The sequence below is a fragment of the Miniopterus schreibersii genome (genome assembly GCF_964146895.1).
Source record: "Miniopterus schreibersii genome assembly, chromosome: 3".
Taxonomy (NCBI): domain Eukaryota; kingdom Metazoa; phylum Chordata; class Mammalia; order Chiroptera; family Miniopteridae; genus Miniopterus; species Miniopterus schreibersii.
Genome location: NC_138103.1, coordinates 4,399,566 through 4,423,528, shown reverse-complemented (window position 1 = coordinate 4,423,528; position 23,963 = coordinate 4,399,566). Strand labels below are relative to the sequence as shown.

The 23,963-nt window shown below is 40.8% G+C and overlaps 1 protein-coding gene across 1 annotated transcript; it reads left to right on the top strand.

The window, feature by feature from the left end:
* The first annotated feature begins 298 nt into the window (after nucleotides 1-298).
* On the top strand, nucleotides 299-23,885 carry UQCRC2 (ubiquinol-cytochrome c reductase core protein 2). Its single transcript, XM_081131777.1, has 14 exons — nucleotides 299-730; nucleotides 3,159-3,242; nucleotides 3,360-3,509; nucleotides 4,433-4,497; nucleotides 6,640-6,696; nucleotides 7,091-7,215; nucleotides 10,324-10,421; nucleotides 12,689-12,746; nucleotides 14,549-14,644; nucleotides 14,933-15,132; nucleotides 17,754-17,834; nucleotides 20,030-20,106; nucleotides 22,288-22,441; nucleotides 23,625-23,885. The coding sequence occupies exons 1-14, from the start codon at nucleotides 698-700 to the stop codon at nucleotides 23,706-23,708; spliced, it is 1,362 nt and encodes a 453-aa protein (XP_080987903.1). The 5' UTR covers nucleotides 299-697; the 3' UTR covers nucleotides 23,709-23,885.
* Nucleotides 23,886-23,963: the final 78 nt, after the last annotated feature.

Sequence of the window (23,963 nt, the reverse complement as noted above, 5' to 3'; positions counted from 1 at the left end):
ACCCCTTCCGTTCAAAGCCTTTTCACTTTCTCACACGAGAACTACAGCTTCCACTGTCTACCTAACGCCTGCCCAGAAGTCCCAGCAAGCGGAGGCCTCGGCGGGCAGGGCGGTGTCCCCGGCCGCCTCGCCTTAGGCCAGTGACCTCCTGGGGCCCAGCCACCCGGCGAGGCCCCGGCCCCGGCCGGAGGCGGCCGCACCGGCCCCGGAGCCGAGTCTCCGCGAAGGGCCCGCCGCCCGCCTCCAGGGAGCCGCACCCGCCCAGCGAGAAAGGCGTGGCCAGGCCGCGGGGGGAGCCGGGGACCGGCCGGCCGTCGGACAACCGGGTCAGGAGAACCCACGGCGCCGGGGGCGGGGGCGGAGCGGACGTCGGGCCGGGGCGAGAACCCAGGGGTTGGAACCGAGTCACCCGCCGCCTATTTACGTAGGAAGTCACGTGTCCCCCTGCCCCGCGCATTGCGGGAATTAAACCGGCCCAAGCCCCCCCTGGAGCAGTGGAGCGCGATCCGGATAGAGAGGCCGCGCACGGTGGCGCGGGGAGAGCTGGGAAACCTCCCCTGGGAGCAGTGGAGCGCAGTCCGGATAGAGAGGCCGCGCTCGCGCGAGCGGCGCGGGGAGAGCCGGGAAAGCCCGTCGTCGCCACCATCTTGCTCTCCTCTAAGCCGGCCGTGACCGCGGGTCAGAGGGATTTGGGGCCATGAAGCTGCTAAGCAGAGCCGGGTCCTTCTCGGTGAGCACAGCCGGCGGTTTGGGGAGGGTTGGGAACAGTTGGTGGGCAAGGCGATACCGTCTGAGGTGCCTGGTTTGGGGTCCCGGGCCTCGGGCTTCGGTCGCCCTTCAGCTGAACCCTGCGGGCAAAGTGGGCGGCTGGCTGGCTGGGGCGCTGGAAGCCGGGCTCCAGCTCTGAGCAGAAGAGACCTAAAGCCGGGAAACCTGCGGGAGGGAGAGCGCTTGAGAGCGGAGGGGAAGCGACCCGGCGGAGACTCCCGTGAAGGTCACGCCGCGGTTGCGCGCGGAGGGGACCCTGCGCCGGGGGCGGAGGCCGCCGCGGGCCCAGCCCGCCTCCCGCGCCCCGGCGGCTGCGGCCTCGGCTTCGTAGTGTATCGTGGAGCATCAGTTTCCCCAACCGTGAAGTGGGCTTTTGAGGAAAGTTTTAAGGAAGAAATGAGCTAATGCCGGTGAAGCGGTCGTCACTGTACCTAGAACTTGGTTCTGACGGCGCCCTGGCCGTGTGACGTGTGCTTTCCGTGGTCTGGTTACAGACTTCCTCTAGGAGGGCTCCTGGTCTGCCCTTAGGAGCTACTTAAGGCTCCTTCAAGCCCAAGCGAAACAAAGCTGTCACTTGGGGGAAACTCAGGTGTCAGTGTTACGTCACTGCGGAGCGGTGGTTATCAAGGGAGAGATCGGGAACCCTTTAAAAAGCTCAGCTTGGCTAGTTCTGCCCCCAGACTGTAGTTGGCAATACCTAGAAACATTTCTGGCTGTAGGGAAGTGCCGCTGGCATCTAGAGGTCAGGGGTGGGGCTAAACATCCTGCAGTGCACAAAGGCAGCCTCCACAAAACAAATACCCAGCCCAAAATGACAGTAGAACCCGCTTATTTATTAGGTAACCTAGCAGCCTGCTAGAGGGAAGTGCAAAAGACCAGGGAATGGAGTTTTCCTGAGCTTAATGTTTAAACAGATACACTATGGATTATACACATGGCCCTAATTTAGGCTGCAATTGCCTTCCTGGCCTAGACAAACCAGTGATGAACAACCCTTTGGGGGCAGCCCAGTTAGACTGGCAAAAGACCCCCAAATCTTCATTCCATTTATACCCACCTTCCAGTAGGAAAAAAACCTCAAAGGTAACATTTGGAGAGTATCTATGTAAACAAATTTAGTAAACTTGAAAGTATTACTAATGTTTCTAATTATAACATTTTACATAAGAATAAACTTATACCTGTATTGTTATTAAAATGACCTAGTAATTGCTAGGATAATTCTTTGCAACTGATTTGAATGGGACAAATAGGAAGCACATAACCAGTGTACAAAGCATCACTGTTCAGGCACATTTGAGGGAAAAGTACCTAAATCCCCCTTGGCAGTGAAACTATGGATTACTCATATTTGAACTGCTATGCCCATGTCTTAAATTTTAGTTTTTGGAAAATTAAAAGCCAAAGTCACAAGTAGGGTTAACAATAGCACAACCAGCAAACTGAATTGATGATGATAAAGCAAAGCTAATTGTAATTTGTAAGTACTAACAGGAAGTGAACACTAGGAACCAATTAGTGCACTGCTGCTGAATGAAAGCACAACAAAACGCCCTCTGTCGTTCATATTTGATCATTGGTCTTGGGAGTACCACGTTTTATTAATTCTTAACGTACATATCCACTAGTAACCTCATAAACCTTAGGTGGGATGAACTCTGTGTCATTGTATATCGATGACAAAAAAGTTAGGCATTTTAGATTCATTATCCAACATTTAAGAGCACCCTTTATCAGTGGCTGCATATTGTACATTGAGATTCTGTTGTGGATGAAGCTATTGTTAATCTCAGGATGACAAAAGTTTGTACTAGTTAAAGAAGATATAATAACCCTTCATTGTGTAGTCTCAGTGTAGCACACGAGAGAGTGAATATACCATGGGAAATATTTGGGGCATGATAGTGTCTTTGGTATACGTTGTCTTTTTTAAGGGTTACTAAAATGATTACAGAGATGTTACTTCAACTGGAAAATAGACTAAAAAGGATGAGACTTTTTGGGCAGATAAGGGAAACAGTAATGCTAAACTCTATAAAGGGTGTAGATGTGACAATGCCACACTTTTTCTAATAACTTTAAAGCATTAGAGCTAGAAAGAGCCACTTGAAGCTTTAATAAGGTAGTTAAAAGGTAAAAAAAAATACAGTAATTCTTTACATAGTAAAAGTGAACGTGTAGAACTTGGTATTCCTTCAGGTTCTACAGATCACAAGTAAATAGAAGTTTAAGAGAGGCTTGGGTAAATAGTGGGTTAATAGTAAGTTAATCAGCTGAATCTACCCGTGGAGTTCTTTTACCACTGAACACCTTGTATTGCTTGGGCACACTAGGATACAATACACTGCTTTTCTGAGAACTGTGTGTAACTTGTCTTTTTTTATGTTTAGAGATTTTATTCCCTCAAAGTTGCTCCCAAAGTGAAAGCCACAGCTGCCCCTGCAGGAGTGCCTGCACATCCTCAGGACCTTGAGGTTAGTCCCACTGAGTTGCTTCCTGGAACCCACACATGCCTTACTATCTTGGTACTTTAAAGACATTAATCATATCTCTGCTTTATTTTATTTTTTTCTACTTTATTTTAACTACAGTTTACCAAATTACCAAATGGTTTAGTGATTGCATCTTTGGAAAACTATGCTCCTGCATCAAGAATTGGTTTGTTCATTAAAGCAGGCAGTAGGTATGAGGACTCTAACAACTTAGGAACCTCTCATTTGCTTCGTCTTGCATCCAGTCTGGTAAGCATCTTTTACCTCAATATGTTTAGAAATGCTCTAGTCTCTTGGTCCTACAGAAAAGAAAAACTAAAAGCAGTGTCCCTGTATTAGTTTGCTAAGGCTGCCGTAACAAACACTGCAAACTGAGTGGCTTCAACAACAGAAGTGTATCCTCTCAGAGTTCTAGAGGCTAGCAGTCCCACTCAGGGTGTCCGTAGAACCATGCTCCGTCTGCCAGCTCTAGGAAGTCTTTCCATGCCTTTTCCTTCTAGTGGTGGCCAGTAGTTCTTGGTGTACCTCGGCTTCAGCTGCATCACTCCAGTTTCTGCCTCTGTCACACAGTCTTCTCTCTGTCTCTGCGTCCAGATTTCCCTTTTACTTGATTACTCCATTCCTGTTAGATTTAGGGCCCACTCTAATCTAGTGTGATCTCATTTTAAATACATTTGTAAAGTCTCTATTTTCAAACAAGGTAACAGTCACAGGTTCTAGTGGGCATGAATTTGGGGGGGCACTAGTCAACCCTGTACAGTCCCCTAATATAACATGAAAAACCACAGGATATTTACCACAGAGGAGTATTAAATTAGTGTCCATCTGAATGTTCATGCTAGAGCATAAGAGAAACCAGTTTAAAGAAAAAAAAGAAAATACCAGAAATTGAAAGGAAATATTTTTCCCATATGCAAATCTCTTTCAGAACAGACGGATGAATCCAGTAAGCTTATATTTGATAATGGAATTTTTGCTAAGTGTACTTTATATAAAAATCTATACTTTTGCTTTTTGGTGAACTTTGTTTTATAATTCTTTACCTAAAAAGGATCGGCTGATTCGGTAAAGTTCCCTTTGAATCTAATGATGGTTATTAGTTTATGATATAATGTGCTGTTTAGCAAACGTAACATTAAAAAACTACTAAAACAATTGTTCTTTTTTTTAAGACTACAAAAGGAGCGTCATCTTTTAAGATAACCCGTGGAATTGAAGCAGTTGGTGGTAAATTAAGGTTTGTTAAAAATAAATAAATAAATAGGAAATTTGAAGTGAAAACACCAGAAAATATTTTGTTGTAAGGGAACTTATCTCTGTTATTGAAGTGGTTAAGAATTTCTTAAAGAAGGCGCAAGAAGGAAAAGACTAATGAATTTGACTACATCAAAATGTAAAACATCATAAAAATTTAATTAAATTTTGTTTAATAAATTAGAAGATAATTTGCAACATACATAATATGGAGAGGACTACTTGAAAAAATAAAGAATTACAAATTGGGAGGGAACAACCAAAGAGAAGATGGATGGATATAAGTTGGGAACAGACTAATCCCAGAAGAGGAAGCCAGAAACAGCCATCTGTACTTGTAATCAGTAGCATGCTACTGTGCCACACCCATCAGAGTTCTTGTTTGTTTGTTTGTTTTTAATATATCTTTATTGATTTCAGAGAGAGGAAAGGAGATGGAGAGAGAGAGATAGAAACATCAATGATGAGAGTCATTGATTGACTGCAGCCCGCAACCCAGGCATGTGCCCCGACCGGGAATCAAACCCCGATTGCCTGGATCCTAGGTCGACGCTCAACCGCTGAGCCACGCCCGGCCGGGCCCCCATCAGCGTTTTTATGTCTTGTGTTGGCAGTGTTACGGGCGATGGAGATTATCTTACACAGCTGGTGGGAGTATAAATTGATACAACTACTTAGGAATCAAGGAATATCAAGTAATACTGAAAACGAGCATCTACTACAACCTAACATTTTTAATCCACATGCACAAAGATGTCTTTGTAGAGCCTGGAAACAGTTTGGCCACCTTTAGGGAAATGGGTAAATTAAAGTATGATGTATTCAAATAGTGGGGCTGCTACTCATCAGCTAAGGAATGAGCACACTAAAAAAAATAAAATGTTTTGTGGAAAAACAGGTTTCAAGATATTTTTAAAGTATGAGGCATTTATAATTTTTTAAAAGAATAACAATGTGTAATGCTTATGAATATGTTTGCCTCTGGAGTGGAAGAGAGTGAGGGAATTAGCCTGGGGAGGATACAAAAAGATCTTCAACTTAAGTTGTCTTTTCTTTTTTAAGTTGTGGTAAAAAAAAAAAATGTACTTTAAGTGTAGGGTTCCATGGTGTTGAGTGGCATGAGCAACCATCAGCACCATGTGTCTCCAGAACATTTTCACTTTCCCTAACTGAAACTCTGTAGCTACTAAACACTAACTCTGTACCCCCTCCTCCCCAGCCCCTGTCAACCACCATCCTATGTTCTATCTCTGTGGTTTTGACTACCCTAGGTATCTCATGTAAGTGGAATCATACAGTATTTGTCCTTTTATGACTGACTGGTTTCACTTTACGTGATGTCTTCAAGATTCATCCATGTGTAATGGGTCAGAATTTCCTTTTTAATGTTAAGTTATTTGCTATTTTTTATTAAAAGTTTTTTTTTTAATATATCTTTATTGATTTCAGAGAGAGGGAGAGAGAGAGAGAAACATCAATGATGAGAGAGTCATTGATCAGCTGCCTCCTGCACGCCCCCGACTGGGGATCGAGCCCACAACCCAGGCATGTGCCCTGACCGGGAATCGAACCCCGATCGCCTGGATCCCAGGTCAACGCTCAACCGCTGAGCCACGCCTGGCCAGGCTAAAATTATCTTTTTAATTTATTTTTCAATTATAGTTGACATACAGTATTAGTTTTAGATGTACAACTTCATTTTTTATTGTTGTTTTTGTTTGTTTCTTTTTTATTAATCCTCACCCAAGAATATTTTTTCCATTGATTTTTAGAGTTAGTGGAAGGGTGGGTGGGAGGAGAGAGAAACATCGATTGGTTGCTTCCAGCACACCCTGACAGGCGCTGGGAATTAAACCTGCAACAGGGGTATGTGCCCTTGACCAGGAATTGAACCTGTGGCATGACCCTTCAGTGCCTGGGCCAACGTTCTATCCACTGAGCCACACCAGCCAGGGTGTTTTTAATATTTTTAAATCTTACTTGATGAGTATGTGTATTTTTTGTTATATTACTTACACTGTTTTATACTTCAAAATTATTTTTTCAAAGGAACTGGTTAATTTAACAGAAATATAAGGGAAAGCTTCTGATTCAGATAATTCACTGTAATTTATTTCTGATGCAGTGTGACTTCAACGAGGGAAAACATGGCCTACACTGTAGAATGCCTGCGGGATGACATGTAAGTACCTGCATGTGTTTAGGACTTCTGCTTTTTAAAAATTTATTGATTGATTTCAGAGAAAGAAAAACATTGACTTGTTGCTCCACTTATTCATGCATTCATTGGTTGATTCATGTACGTGCTGACTGGGAATCAAACCCGCAACCTTGGCATATTGGGATGATGCCATAACCACCTGAGCTGCCTGGCCAGGGCTAGGACATCTGTTTTTAAAGAAATACTAAGCTGCTCAGTTCTAAATGTGGCATTATGACCTCTGAATTTGGTTTTGGGTTGTTATTTGCCAAGCGCTTAAAACACTGCTTGCCACAGGGTTAAAGTTTAATGTTGTAGAATGGATGTTGGTTTTAAATTTTTGACTCCTCTAATTGTATCTTGATGTCCTCTGTAGCGAAATTCTAATGGAGTTCCTGCTCAATGTCACCACAGCACCTGAATTTCGTCGTTGGGAGGTAGCTGCCCTTCAGTCTCAGCTGAGGGTTGACAAAGCTGTGGCTTTTCAGAATCCTCAGGCTTGTAAGTGCATTTTCAGATTACATCAGTTGTTTCTAAGATACTGGGCTTTCAAGAAGATCAGTTAATAGAGGGGGAAAATGTCATTGAAGGTTTTTTCTACTTGGATTTGAAAATGCCTTTTCCTAAAACTTGTCCAGTTTTTAAACTATATTGTTTGTTTTGTTCCTAAACATTTATATTGTTGATTATTTTTCATCTGTGGTAGTACATATTGATTTTGGAATACTAGGCATTTTTCTCACCCCTCCACCCTATGTTTTTTGTTTGCTTGCTTCCACCAAATCCAGAAGCAGTTTATTGGTGCCACTGATGTTATTGTTCATTGTTACGTAATACTGTTACTGGTTGGCCAACCCACCTTTATTGGGTCTTTCCCTAAGCAATCTACAAGACTTTTTTGTAGTCATATTTTGTATTTATATAATGTTTGATTATATAATCTTGACAAGTACAACTGGAAAAACAAATTTGAAAATAAGCACAACCAAATCTTGGAAGTCATACAACTTTTGGTAGGAGCAGATGTGCAGGTAGACCACTCAGGTCTAAATAGGTGACCAGCTACAGGGGCTCCATGTGGGATGGGCTTCACTCAGAATACGGCCTGTTGTGGGAGACCCACTAGCTTGGTCCTCCCAACCCGGGTCACCCTGCCCTACCAAGGTCACACCTTGTGAAAGGGTCTGTGGGTTGTGGCAGCCTGGGCCCACTCTGCAGCCTTTTTTCAGAAAGCTCTGGAGGAAGACCAGGTGACCTCAGAAGGTGACAGAGTGGCCTACAGGTGGAGGAGGACCTCAGGGTGTCTTAGACCTTTTATTGATCTGCCTCCAACTCAGAGCCAGAGGAAGCCAATGCTTGTATACAGCTTGGGCTCACACACACACACAGGCTGGTGCAATAGGGGCAGCCACAAACAGTGAATAGGTAGGTGGTAGCTCCAGGCAGGTAGCCTACGGCTAGTTACTTGCAGTATCTGACATAAACCTGCACTAGAAACCTGCCAAGTGGACCCAGAACCAACACAACCAGTGCAGGACTTCAGATCATACCAGAGCTCAACCCATCTAGCCACACAAGCAGCACATGCAAAGGGGGATTCTGGCAGACACCAGATCCTAAGGGGAACAACTCCACCTTGGGGGGGGGGGGGCCACTCATACACTGTGATAGAACTTTATCCTTATAGTCAGCCAGCCTGAGAGTTAACTCCACCCATGAACAGGCCTGTATCATGCAAGACTCAATTACAATAGGAGGGCGTGCATAACCCACACAAGAGACGTTCCTGGAGCACCTAGCCTAGATGATCTGGAAGACTGCACCATTGAGTCCCACAAGACACCTACATTATAAAGCCATCATAACAAGTTTGGGAATCACAGTACATATACCTAATATAGAAACAAACACAGAAAGGCAGCGTGCAGGCCTGTAGGGAGGGTCTCCTGTCAAGGGTCTGCAACATAATGAGTGCTTGGTCCATGTTAGCTGATGTTATCTCATGATGATACTTTCTGTCACAAAGGAGTATGATTGATCTTTGTTAGTCTGGACCTCTGCCAGAGAAATACAGTGTCCCAAAAAAATGTGTACACACTTAACAGCTGATAGCTCAATTGATGTTTCTTTTCAGATTTAACCCATTGGAATTAATAATTATTCAAAACGTGTATACATTTTGGGGGGATACTCTGTAGGTAGAGTGGTAAAATTTAGAAAAGACAACTTATGCATCCAGACTGGCTTCTTCCCCAATGGTAGCAGCGAGGCTCCAGCCCTCATCCTTTCTGCCTGTTATTGTAGTCTACTGGTAGGTGTCTGCCTGCAGGCTTACATTCTCAGCGCATCTTCCACATTGCTGTTACAGTACAGTGATCCCTCTGGCTTGAAAATCCTTTAAAGGCTTGTAGTTGTCTGGGAGAAAGCCCAAACTCCTTAACTTAGAATATGTGCTAACGTACATGACCTGGTCCTGCCTGTCTCCCTTGTTTCTTGCTCTCCCCTCTCCCCTCCTAGCTGTAGTTCCCCTTTATATCAAGTTGTCATACTTTATGCCTTTGTCTGTTTCTGCTGCTTGACTTTCCCAAATCACTCAACCTGGCAAATACCTACTCATTCTGTAAGACTCACCCAGAGTTTACTTCTGTTAACTCCTGTGTAGTTCCCACTGCCTTCCCATGTCCCTCTGTACTTTTGATGTACTATTGACATCACACCCATAATACTTGATTTCACGGTTTTTTCTCTTAACATTTTGAGGGCAGACGTTATGTCTTGCTCTTGTCTGTATTGCCGGCACTTAGCCCAGGGCCTGGCATAGGATGGTTGCCCAATAATGAGTAAATGGAAGGGACGTACCTCAAGAAAAGGCTCCAAAGCAGGAAAGCAGGGACAGTGCCAGGGCACTGGTGAGGAGTGCATTTTGATAGTAGCATTTGACCCTTGAAAGCTAGTAATATGACCTAAGCTTCACACTCTCCTAGCTGCTCTTACCCTGACAACTCCCTCATTACCTAGAGAGGGAACCCAGAAGTAAGTAAAGTTCAGATTAAATGATTTATCCAAGGTCACGTGGCAAGTCAGACTTCCTGAAACCCAGGTCATTATACTTTCCAGATAATACCAGATAGGTAGAGAAGTGTTTAGGTGGACTCTAGCATGTAGAAACTACTGTCATGTGTATAATCTCTTATTTTTCTCAGTGTCAACTAGCAGGATTTTAAAAGTTGCCATAAGATGCCCTGGCCAGTGTGGCTTAGTGGGTAGAACATCAACCTGTGCACCAAAGGGTTGCGGATTCAATTGCCAGTCAAGGACATGTAACCTGGGTTGCAGGTTCCATCCTTGGTCTGGTTGGAATACGTGTGGCAGACAACCAATCAGTGTGTCTCTCACAGCGATGTTTCTCTCTCTCCCCCTCCCTTCTAGCCCTCTCTAAAATCAGTGGGAAAATATCCTCAAATGAGAATGAACAAATAAAAATTTAAAAAATAAAAGCTGCCATAAGATGACCAAAGCTGTATAGTCTAGTTGCTTTCTAAGTTCTAAAAATGTTACTGTCTTTATTTAAATTACATTTCCATAACTGTTCCTTTACTTATTTTTCAGGTATCATTGAAAATTTGCATGCTGCAGCTTATCGAAATGCCTTGGCTAATTCCTTGTATTGTCCTGATTATAGGATTGGAAAAGTGACACCAGATGAGGTATTGCAGAGCACGTTGCACTTTAGAATGGGCTTGTTTTCACGTTAAACTGAATGTTCGTCTGCCATGTCGGGTTTGTTTGCGAATTTTTCTTTTTATCTTCTAATTTAAGAAATTCGCTTGCTTGCTTTTTTTCCCCATCAGCTTTTTAACTAAAATTCTATTGGAACAATTTTTGTTTATGTTTTAACTTTTAAAAATTTTTATTATAAGAGGAACATATTCATGATAGAAAATTCAGAAAACAGTGACAAGCAAAATGAAGGAAAACGTCTCATATACCTAAAGGCAGTCAATGTGAATATGTAGGTTTATTGTCTTCTAGACCCTTTTCTGCGTATGTGTATCTCTTTTAAACAGTATTTAAATGTTTAAATATAATCTTGTGACTAAAAATATCTTGTGAAGATAAGTTACTAAGATAGCTAAAAGACAACATAAAGCAAAACATTTATCTATTATGGCATTGTTTATAGCATAGATCGGTGTTCAGCCACTGAGCCACACCAGCTGGGCAAGGATTCCATTTTTTAAAACACAAGATGTGTGTTGTATGTCAACAATAATTTAAGAAGAAAAGTTTTTGTAGATAAATACCAAAATGAGAAACCAAGATTATCTCCAATTATTAGCATTTTTTAAATGTGTCCCTAGGCTAAAGGAAATTCTAAAGAAATTGATGCTCGAATACTTTGAGCAATGGCAGCATTCAATAGAAAAACCTCAATAGGAAAAAAGGAAAGAATAGGGACATCCAGGGCGTATTTGTGGACACCATTTTACAGCACAAAAATTTGATGACTTGATTAGAAGTTCAGTCTCATTACCCTAGCCTAGTGATTCTCAACATTGTAACCCATTCCCAAGGAAGCTTTGTAGCCAGTTTCTTCTCTTTCTCCCTCCTCCCCCCACCAGTGATTTTTTTAATACCACAGATATACTACAGATCTGTTTATGTACTGGGTCTTTATTTGTACTCTGTATATAAAAGGAATAAGATTTTTTTTCTACCTTTAAGGACCAGTTTTCATTCCCTTGAGCAATAGTGCTCCTGTTGAGAACACATGTTTAAGTCTGGCTTTTGTATATTAGGTCTGAAATAATCATAATATAAACCAGTGCTTTTCAAATCTCACTGATTCTCAGGTTACCCGGGGCAGGTGGGGTAGTTTTAAATAAAAGATTCCACATTGAGTTCTATATATCAGTTTGTGTAGTGAGCCTAGGAATGGTGGAGAAACAGGGACAGTGTTTTTGTTTAGTAAGCTCCCCAGATAATTCTTTCATTATGAAGGTTGGAAACCATATTATAGACAATAACCTCATGGCAAGATGGGTGAGAGAGATACAGTGAGGTAATTGTTAGCCCTTCTGTAGAATGTTAATAGTGCTTTAGTACTATCTGCATAAAGACAAAAGAAACCTGGTATGCTGCTTAAATCACATTATCTTTTTTTTTTTTTAATATATCTTTATTGATTTCAGAGAGAGGAAAGGAGAGGGAGAGAGAGAGATAGAAACATCAATGATGAGAGAGTCATTGATCGAGCCTGCAACCCAGGCATGGGCCCTGACCGGGAATCGAACCCCGATTGCTTGGATCCCAGGTTGACACTCAACCGCTGAGCCACGTCCAGCCGGGCTAAATCACATTATCTTAAACATCGTAAACTAGGTCCCATTTTTTTCAAGTTCAAGCCAGGGTATGCTCTAATTTTTCATTCCCTTTTATATTTATTTATTTATTTTCCCAGTAACAGCTTTATTGAGATGTAATTAACATACCATACAGTTGACCTATTTAAAGTCCACAGTTCAGTAGTTTTTTGTTTGTTCATTTGTTTTTAAATATGTTTTTATTGATTTCAGAGAGAGGAAGGGAGAGAAAGAAACATCAGTGATGAGAGAGTCATTGATTGGCTACGTCCTGCCTGCCCCTTACCTGGGGATTGAGCCCGGAACCTGGGCATGTGCCCTAATGGGATTGAACTGTGACCTCCTGGTTCATAGGTCAAAGATGCTCAACCACTGAGCCATGCCGGCTCGGCCACACTTTAGTAGTTTTCATTATATTCACAGTTATGTAACCATTACCACATTAAGTTCTAGTCCTTTAAAGCAGTAATTTTTAAAGAAAATCCATGTAGTCCTTTATCATTTGTTATAACAACTTTGAAGTGAGCATTTTTCTGCTGACCTGCAATTTTTTTACAGCTCTTTATATATTTATACCAGTATCACCTAATAAATGTTTTTAAATTTCTCAGTTACATTCCTATGTTCAGAACCATTTTACAAGTGCAAGAATGGCTTTGATTGGACTTGGTAAGTTGGGAATTGCCTATATGTCATTTTGCTTCCTTGGGTAGTCCTTTAAACTGTAATTAGGTGAACACAGGATTGAACAAAATTTGACAACTCAGTCCTCTGTTTATGTCTCACAGGCATTGCTAGTGTTTTCTTGGAAAGCAGAATCCAACACTTAACTTTGTAAATTACTAGTTTTAAATTCATTACAGTATTTGCAAAACCTATAACAAAGGGCAAATTTCTCTAGGCAAGGAGGTTATATAAGTTTGGGGGGGGTTTTAAATAAGTACACTTTAATAGAAAAATAGGCAAATGGCATGAACAGACAATTTGTGGGGGATGTGAGGGGGGTTGATTATCATTGTAAAAAATGGAAAGCCTTGATAATTAAGAAAATTTTTATCCGTGAGATTGGCAAAAATTAAAAGGTTGACACTGCCCAGTATTACCCAGGGTATGGAAATAGTAGGCACTCTCAAAAATTGTTGGTGGGAGTTTAGTCAGGGTTGTGCAACTATTGCCACTATGCTATTTCAGAACATTTCCATCATCCCCCAAAAAATACTCCATATTCATTAGCAGTGACTCCCCATTCCACCTCCTCCTTGCCTCTCTGGCAGCCACTCATCTACTTTCTGTCAATACAGAGTTAACTATTCTGGACTTTGCACATAAATGGAATCATACATTATGTAGTCTTTTGTAATTGACTTCTTTTACTTAGCATAATGTTTACAAAGTCCATCCATATTTTACTCCCACCAACAGTGCACAAGCGTGTACCAGTGTTCCCTTTTCTGGCTGAAAAATATTCCACCGCTATATTTTATTTATCCATTCATCAGTTGGACTATGGGTTGTTTCCAGCTTTTGGCTATTGTGAATATAAACATTTGTGTATAAGGTTTTTGTTAGAACACATTTTAATTCTTTGGGGTACATGCCTAGGAGTAGAATTGCCAGGACATGGTAACTGTCTGTGTAAGCATTTGAAGAACTACCAGACTGTTTTCCAAAGCAATCGAACCATTTTACGTTCCTACCAACAGTGCACAAGGGTTCCAATTTCTCCCCATCCTGACCAACACTTGGTATTTTCTGCCTTTTTGATTATGGCCGTCCAAGTGGATGTGAAATCTCATTGTGGTTTTGATTTGTATTTCACTAATGACATTGAACATTTTATTTTGTGTTAGCTAGCCATTTGTATATCATCTTTGAAGAAATTTCTGTTCAAGTCTTTCCATTTTTGTATTGGGTGGTTAGTTTTTTTTATTGTCAACTTAGGTATAAGACTTATGTATTGTGGATACTAATTCCTTAACAGATACATAATTTGGAAATTTTTTCCCATTTTGTGAGTTGTCTTTTTACTGTCTCAGAAGTGTCCTTTGATACATAATGAATATTGTTTTAATAGCCAACTATTGGAAACCTGAAAATCCAAAAAGAAGGGGTTAAGTAAATGATCGTATATTCATGTAATGAAATTCTTTATAACCATTAAAGGTTTGATGTAGACCATTCACTTAGATATAAATTACAAAAGACAAGTTAAAGACCATATCAGTAGAATAGCACCATTTTGGAAATAAAATGAAAGTTATATTAATACATGCATAGGAAAAGTTCTAGATGAATATGTGGTAAACTGTAAATGGATATCTCTGGGAGAATGGCATTTTACGGGAGAGGACTTTTTACTGTTTATTTTTGTAATATTTGAATTGTATAATCATTATTTTTAAAACAGTAGATGTTTTACAATTGTGTCTTAGGAATTCTGGTTCTAGCTTGTTTTCTTTCTGGTAAAATAGGTGTGAGTCATCCTGTTCTGAAGCAAGTTGCGGAACGATTTCTGAACATGAGAGGTGGGCTTGGTTCATCTGGTGCAAAGGCCAAATACCGTGGAGGTGAGTGTTTTGTTCTATTACGGTTAATTTTTCAGAAGCCTGAATCCCCCACCCCTCACCCCAATCAACAATGAAATAGTCTTGATGTGGAAGGAAACAAATAGATCACTTGGGCGTTGTCTGTTAAACATGTTTTGGGGGGGGGGGGGGGCAGGATGGCAGAGAAAGAGTACTGGGCTTCAGAAAAGCTTAATCTTAGTAGGTTCATACTATATGGCACAGAGTACTGAAGAATAAAACCAGTGGTGACCACGCCACTTTCTTCACCCTCTCCTTACATGGCCCCAGGTGAAATTCGAGAGCAGAATGGAGACAGTCTTGTCCATGCTGCTTTTGTAGCAGAAAGTGCTGCCACAGGAAGTGCAGAAGCAAATGCATTTAGTGTTCTCCAGCATGTTCTCGGCGCTGGGCCACATGTCAAGAGGGGCAGCAATGCCACCAGCCCTCTGTACCAAGCTGTTGCCAAGGGGATTCACCAGCCATTTGACGTAAGTCTGAGCAGTTAATATCTCTCCTTTGTTTTCAGAGGCTCAGTGTTTACAGTGTAGTCCTGATAGCCTGCTCTTAACATGTTCTTAAAATTTAAGACAAACACAAAATCTTTGTAAAGTTGAAGGGACAGCCAGACTTGATTTTAGTATACTTTAGTGGATCTATCAAAAGCTTATTGTCTTTTCAATTATTCTAATATACTGGACAAGAGAATACTTAAGAAGTCAGGAATTCACACTTCAGTTCCTTTTAGGATAAAGTTTTAAATATTAAACATTCCCCTAGATTCTAACTAGCCTTTTTTTCTAAATTTTTTTCTGTCCCCTTACATTTATGGCTACTTCCTGAATTTCACTGCTTTTTATGTTTTCCAATCAAGTATATAAGATAAACACCAAGAAACTCCTTCAGCTTGAGATTAAGTTTAAAAATGATGACATTTAGTCTTACCAAAAAGTCCATGCTACTTTTTGTTTGTTTGTTAATCTTCACCTGAGGATATTTTTTCATTGCTTTTTGGAGAGAGTGTAAGGAAGGGAGAGAGAAACATCGATATGAGAGAGACAGTTGGGAACTGGGATTGAACCTGTGACCCTTCAGTGAGCTGGCTGATGTTTTAACCACTGAGCAACACCAGGGTTCCATGCTACTTTAGAAGACACCCTTTTGTGACAGTGAGGAAAGTGCTAAAGCTTTCAAAATAATACTCAAATCAAAAGAATTTAAAATGTCAAGAGAGTGCCTGGCTGGTGTGGCTCGGCAGTTGAGCATCACCCTATGTTCCAGGAGATCAAAATTCGATTCCCAGGTCAGATAAAGAGCTTCACAGATAAGAAAAAGCTAAAGGAGTTCATCACTACCAGACCAGTACTACAGGAAATGTTGAAGGGTCTTCTCTAAGAAGAAGCTAATGAACAAAAGAATCTGACAAACTAATTAGATCCAGAGACATTGACGCAGGCAACAGATGATCGTATTTGAGAGGGAAAGGGGTGGAGGGTGGGAAGAGATTAACCAAAGAAGTTGTATGCATATATGCATAACCCATGGACACAGTCAGTAACGGGGTGAAGGCCTGTGGAGGAGGTCAGTTGGTGGGAAAAATGGGACACCTGTTATACTTTCAACAATAAAGATAAATTTTTAAAATATAAAAATTTATAAAAGTAACATACTAAATTGTAGGATTAAGCATTCATAATTTCAGCAACAGTACCTGGCACATGTAGGTCTGTGCTTCAGTAAGTCTTTGGCCATTTGACACTTTACAGTGGAAATTAAAATCAACCTCCTCCCTTTACTCCTGTTGATTTTTGTTTGTTTTAAATGGGAGGGGGCATAGATGCAGGAGTGTCACCGATTCATTGCCTCCCCCATGCACCCCGACCATGGTAGGGAATCAGGCCTGCAACTATAGTATGTGCCCTTGACGGGGAATCGAACCTGCAACCCTTTGGTGCGCAGGCTGAGGGTCTAACCACTTAGCCACACCGGCCAGGGCTTTACTCCTCTTTAATATTTGAGTGCTAATTTTCAAACTTTTTTTTTAACAGAGGAGCCGTTTTTGGCCAATGTAGTTTCCCAACTACAGTGCCCACACAAAAGTACTTCTAAAAAAGCTTTCAAAGTTTACTTGACAGTAAAACCCTTGGAATCTTATGTACAGAGCCTTAGGGTTCCCTGGAGCACAGTTTGAAAACCTTTATCTTAAATGATTTCTAAATTAAATTCAAGCAGCATTCTTTACCATTGTATGTTAATGATGCTTTGGTGTGGGTGGAGTTTAATCCTAATCTAATGACATAATTTAATAGAAATTCCTACTTCAGAATTTGGCTGGAAGTTTGGTGTGTGAATAGGATCCTCTCAAATTGTAATTCAGGTAGTTGAAGCACATTTTTCCTTATGCTCTATGCTTTATATGGGCTGCCCTGGTGGTTCTCACATGAGAATCACCTGGAACATTAGTTAAAAATGTGGACTCCAGACTGTGTCTAGAGGGATCTGAGTGAGTAATCTGTTGCAGGAACCTAAACATCTGTATTCTTCACAACAGCTCAGGTGATCCTTAGGCAGGTGGTCCACATGAACACTGGGACACCCTATCCTAGGCAGTTATATCACCTTAAGGAGCTTAACACTGTTCCGACAGCAATAACCCTGTTACAAGTAACCACCGAGCAGAAGATTTTCCCTAAGCCTTTGACTTGAGTCTATGAAGTGAAAGCGAATTGGTGAAAAGGCCGTCAGCAATAACCAAGGGAAGTCAGGTTTGTCCTGTGCAAAAGCCCACAATCCATACTACTCAGCCATTGTGTCTGTAATATGTTCACAAATTCATGTTTGCATTAACCTTCAATCATCAAAATAGGTTAGAAAATACCCAGCAGAAATGAAAGGAAGCAGCCCGTTTTAGAAAGATTTAAATGAGAAAAGTTAAAACTATTATCATCCTGAAAGAGGTAACACGTCCATCCTTGACAGACTGGCTAAATGAAATACTAGTCTATTTACTTGTATTATGTAGGTACAAGTTTTTGTCTAGACAACCTTAGGAAACTTGTGCACTGTTCTACATGGTAGAATGATGTACCAGTTGAGTTTCATTATATTTCAGGTTTCTGCTTTTAATGCCAGCTACTCGGATTCTGGACTCTTTGGGATTTACACTATCTCACAGGCTGCAGCCGCTGGAGATGTAAGTTGCAAACTCACCAATTCTCACAAGTTTTTTCCCCCTATTAAGGTGTTTTTAGTTAAAATATGGGATGTTTGAATGCCATTACTTACCAGAACTCTGTAACATCATTCAAGTGTATCTGCTGTGGAGGAAACTGAAACATTACTGATGCTTCCAGGAAAAAGGAAGGAAACACTTTCTTGGTATTTTGTTTCTGTTTGGAGAAGTGGCATTGAGTTGTCTCTGGGACATCTAAATTGAGAGCTCAGGTGAGGTCAAGGGCAATATGTGTATTTGGGAGTCCTCAATATACAGATTGTGTTCAAGTCAGCGTTTTGTATGAAAGACCTTAGGAGAAAACTGAAGCTCCTTGTGCTCTATACTTTAAGGTGCTCCGTGCTTTAAGGTGGTTTCTGGGAAAAACCGCCAAGAAAACAGAAAGAAAAAGAAGAGAAACTGGTCCCGTTGGAGGCCAGGAAAGAACAATTAAGACCATTTTGATCTACCCTGGATTAACAACAGAGGTCCGATAGTTTTAGCAAAACTAGGACATCATTGGTGATATCCATTTTCACCAGAATGTTGAAAATAAATGACAATTTATAGTATTAAGGAGTGAACGAGACAAAAATAATGCAAGGTTGCTGTAGGCATGTGGAGCTTGGACTTGCAGGGAGGTGGGGGCTAGTTTTAGTAGGGTTTACTCTAAGAGATGAAGTTGGAAAGGAAAGAAAGATTGGAGCAGACATTGGAGATAGGAAACTGTAAATGAATCGTGTCTGAAAATGGCAGGAGCAAGCAAGGCCCAGAGTACAAGTGGACATTTTAGCCTTGGACTCAAAGGCTGATGTCAGGAGAAGTGGATGTCAGGAGATGTAACCCCTGGTGAGGGAGGCAGCTAAGGCATGTTGAGAATAAGAGACGGGAGGGGAGGTGAAAGAAAGTCATGAGGTTTGAGACAGATGAATGGCTAGAGACACACAGAATGGCACTTAGCAGCGGTATAAATAGCTCCTTGAGGTGAGTGACTACAAATTCAGTACTGACAGGTCTGGTCTGCAGTTTTTCTTCAATGGAGAAATGAAGGAGGCAGAGGCAGGTAGCAGGGTTGATCCAGGTTGAAGTCCTACAAAGCAGGCAGGTCAGAAGTATAAGGAGATGGCAAGGGAGTTGGGAGATTGAGGAGACAGTCTTGGATCTAGGTTAGACAGAGAAGTGAAGCCAGAGGGACCTCAGATTGAGACAAGCCAGGGAACTGGAGATCTTGATGAAGTAGGAAAATAAGGACAGTGCGTGTTAAGACGGAGGCCCAGGGTCTTAGAATTGAGGACTTAGGGGGAGGGCAAACCTAGGTTATGGCCAAGTCTGGGTGCGACTGTGGACATGAAGCTGAAATGGGAGGGAAATGAAGGTCCTAGAATCTAGGTGATTGGGGGAACTCTACGTGCAGACCCAGAATGGTGCCAAGATTGGGGTGGAGAGAATCACGGGCCAGGTTTGTTTTTTTTTAAATATCTCTTTATTGACTTCAGAGAGAGGAAGGGAGAGGAAGAGATAGAAACATCAATGATGAGAGAGTCGTCATTGATCAGCTGCCTCGTGCACTTCCCTGATTGGGGATTGAGCCTGCAACCTGGGCATGTGCCCTGACCAGGAATTGAACCGCGAACCGCGATATCCTGGATTCTAGGTCAATGCTCAACCGCTGAGCCATGCCGGCCAGGCAGGCTCATTCATTTACTCATTCAACATGGATTTACCAAGGGCCCCACCCACATCACTGGAACTTGATTGCCTCTTGACTCCAGTTCCCCAGTATTGAGCTGTAAATTGGCTGGGTGGATTCTACATCGTGGTGAATTCTAAGGTGGCAGTGTTAACTGCATGATGCTTTGAGAGACGGGGGAAATTGTAGAGGTGCATATTCTTTATAGATGATTACAAACCTGTGTTTGCTTTTCCTAAACCCTACTGCCATCCTCTACCACTTACTTTTGTAAGAAGCTCTGCTAACTCGGCTACTGTAAGTTGTACAGACAGCTGCTTGGTGGAACATTGGAAGGATAGGAACACATAGTGACTTAAGAACTCCAGACATGCTGCTATTTCTCTGGAGCTAACCTTCCACCTTGTGTTTTGCCTTAGAGGAGCATTTGGTTGCTGCAGAAGACTGCACTGATCAGAGGTGACCAGCTTCTCATTGTCTGTCCTAGGTTATCAAGGCTGCCTACAACCAAGTAAAAGCAATTGCGCAAGGAAACCTTTCCAGTACAGATGTCCAGGCTGCCAAGTAAGTTTCAGGATTAGCTGTGTTTTGTGTTTCAGTTATTTGAAAGTTACATTTTTTGTAGTTATAACAATATTGTAGTATATGCACAAAAGGATTGAAAGATACTGAAGAGTATTTTAAAGTAAAGGGAAATATATCTGTATGCTACCACCTAGAGATATAATTGTTAACATTTTGCTTATTTTCTTGACCATTTTTATGCATTTTTAAACATAATTATTAATATTGTATACATACTTATATCCTATTTTAATAGCATGTTTATTGTAGAAATTTGAAAATTATAAACACAAAAAATGATTTTTCATTCCCAATGATTCCTCTGTAACATTATGTTTCTATTCAGATTATTAAAAAATTGTCATAAACAATATTAAAGAGTTGTATCAAAATGTACTTAGTGGACACTTTTTGCAGTTGGAAATTATAAACTATAAAAAATATCTTTGGGTTTAAAACATTTGTTCATATTAATGTCTTGGTATAGATTCTCAACTGGGTTAAGAGTTGTAAAACATTATAATGAATGAAAGGCTCTACTTTAAATATATGTATGTGTTTAAATGGTATTTTTATATTCAAAGTCACAGTGTAAAAAGGTTATACCAGCTTGTAATCACACCACCAGTATATGTGCGCCTGTTCCACCACAGCCATTGGTAGTGTTTTTTCTCTTTACTGATGTGATGGACCAGAAAAAGATGTCTGATTAAAGACTGAAATACTCATCTCCTTTTTGGTAAATTTAAATTCCCACTGTCCTCACTGCAAGTGCAAACAGCACCTCTGACTCAATAGTTCTAGGATTCTCTCTAGCTGAGAAAGAGGCTTTGGGCAGAGTTGGAAGTCAGGTTACATTTTCATACAGCAGTTTAAAACATTTAACTTTGACTCCATCCACTTAGGACAATTCAGAACGTGAGTCCTGAAACTCAAACGGTCTTCATAATCCTGAGTGTTGCCCACACAGCAAGTGTGACAGTGAATTAAAGGCAGGAGGGAACAACTGATTGGTCATTTCTGTTCCCATTTGTATTGTTACTTTTGTCATCCTGAACACACTAAGAAACTGCCTCTTGAATAATGACAACACAGATTATTAAATGTTGTATCCCTCAGAGTAAGGGTTAATGGTACAGCTCTGTGCTTCTCCCAGAGACAAAACATGGTGAGAACGATTTGAAACACTCCATCTTAAGAAAAATCTGTTTCAAATCTAGTTTATTTAAGAAACATATTTTAGTAAATGTAGCAGTTTTTATGAAGTATGGCAACATGTAGAAATTGGAATTTGGGGAATTAATGTCAGGTATGTTGTTTTCTGCCATCTGGATGGAGTTGATATTTTTCCTATAGGGTTTTTAATCTTCCTGTAGTGAAACAGAGAAAGTAAGGTGTCATTGCTGACAGGACAAACTAATAATCTTATGGTAAAGTTTATTGCAGGTAAAATCTCTTTTAATTAAGCTGACAGTTGGGTAAAATTGCATATAATTGTAATTATGTTTAAATGGAAGTCTTGCTACAGCGTGCCAAAGGAGGGTAGTTTGAGAGTTAAATAACTCAGGTGCTTTACTGAACCCAGTTTCTTTCTTGGAGAATTATGAATTGGATTTTATTTTACTTCAAATTGATACTTTTGTGCCCATATTTAAACTACTGGGACTTATACTGTCCTTACCCACCTGCCTCCCCATTACTTTCTGCCCTTAGTGAGACAAATCCCAGTACAGAAATGGGGCTGGGGTTGAGGGGCATAGCTACAGAATTAGTACACAACATTCTGCTTAGTGGACATTGCTTGAAGAGCTCATACAGTTATTTTTCTTTAATAGAAAGGCCTAAAATTATCACCAAAAAAAGTATCAAGAAGTAAGAGTCACTTCACTAATCAGAACTTTAAAATAGTTTTAACTAGATCTAAGTTCTAGTCCAGAATCCAAAGGCAGTCTGTTGGGCTTTTGTATGATCTTGTATTGACAACTTTCTAAATGATAATGTAAGTAATAAAATAGTTGATGAGTGAAGAAATAGAAAGGGAGTCTTTAGCACTATAAGATTTCAAAGCTGTTAATTTGCATATTTACCAAAATGTATTTGAGAGTTTGGGAACATATTTATAAAATTGCCTTGCTCTATAAAACTGGCTTCTGTCTTAGTTTTACACCTTTAATTGGACAGGAACAAGCTGAAAGCTGGGTACTTAATGTCAGTGGAGTCTTCTGAAGGTTTCCTGGATGAAGTCGGGTCTCAGGCTCTCATCGCTGGTTCGTACGTGCCACCATCCACAGTCCTTCAGCAGATTGACTCAGTAGCTGACGCTGATGTCATCAATGTAAGCAAATGAAAACTTACAATTTAACATCAAATAACTTGACCTTAATGATCCAATTTCAGAAGGCATGCTTAAGCGTCCTTGGGCTGTGTATATTGTTATTGTGCTGTTTGGTGTCTGTCTACCTGTTGTAGAGGCAGGAGGGTTCATTACCATCAGATCTGCAAATAGCTTCCTTGTCAACTATGTATCTTCCTTATTCAGTTAATTACCATTAGGTTGAAGCATTTTAAGTTCTTAGAGGTCAAGAAGAATCAATTATTGGTAATTTTATGATTCAAACTAATGGTCAGGTTTGGTATTTTTTCTTCTCACTCCCAAGAAATAAACTATCCTGCCAATCCTTCCCAATCCAGCATCTCAAGATTTTCTTTTGTCTTCTCAGCTTAAGACATTCTCCTGCTCTTGCTGTACTTTTTTTTCACATGTCATTGTTTCCTGCAAGGTACATGAACTACAGAATAAATCCCAAATCAGGTTTTTCCAGTCCTTTCTATATTAAAAATGCCAGCTGCCCTTCCATTGTAGAGGTGTCAACCATGTTCTCAACAACAGGTCTACCTTGGGGACAGAGAAAAGAGACAGACTATTTTAAGGTACTAACCCCGACATGATTTCACTTGGCCCCAAAGTTTATTATACACTCTTCCAAATGTCTGTCCTCAGCCACTGCCATCACCATCCTTTGAAAAAAGGTGGCCTGAGATCATTTGGGGGCTGATACTCATGTATTACACTTAACCTAAACAACCACTAACTTGGAAGTTGTGGCATAAAGAATACTAAGATATAAAATTTGACTTAAGTTAAAAATCAGTGTATTTTTATTAATGTAGACTATTTGCCATCATAATACAGAAACAGGAAAGCACAGCCCTGCCTGGGGCTACCTCTGCCTATTTCACAGTGTCGGTGAGGCTTTCCTTACGCCTCTTCAACAGCTGTCCTCACACCAAGAGCCCCACACTCGCTCAGTCACATGTGTGACGGGTACTCACAGGAGCAGCTGAGTAAAGAGAAACAGCACACCAGCCTCTCCTGTAGTTCATTTTCACAAGAGGCTGTTGCAGAATTGCTGACAAGAGTGTCCCATCCATAAGCTCTTAAAATAACAAGTTTAAGTACTTGATAGTACATGTTCTTATTTCTTTTAACTTTATACCTTTTGTTTGTTTACTTAAAGGCTGCAAAGAAGTTTGTTTCTGGCCAGAAGTCAATGGCAGCAAGTGGAAATTTGGGGCATACACCTTTTGTTGATGAGCTGTAAACCTGAAGCACTGCAGGAAAGAGCTGGACATTTTCTCAACCCAGAGCAGCAAACATGAAAGTCACATGTCTATAATGTGACATTTGTCTTTGTTTTCAATGAGGTGAAATATCTTAAAAAGTATAAATGCAGGTATGTTTCCTGCCAACCTGAAGTCAATAAAACGTTCTAAGTGTTTTCTTGCATTTTTCCTAATTAGTTAATCAAGTATTTATTATCTGCAGACATCTTTGTTTTAGATGCTGTGAAGGACAA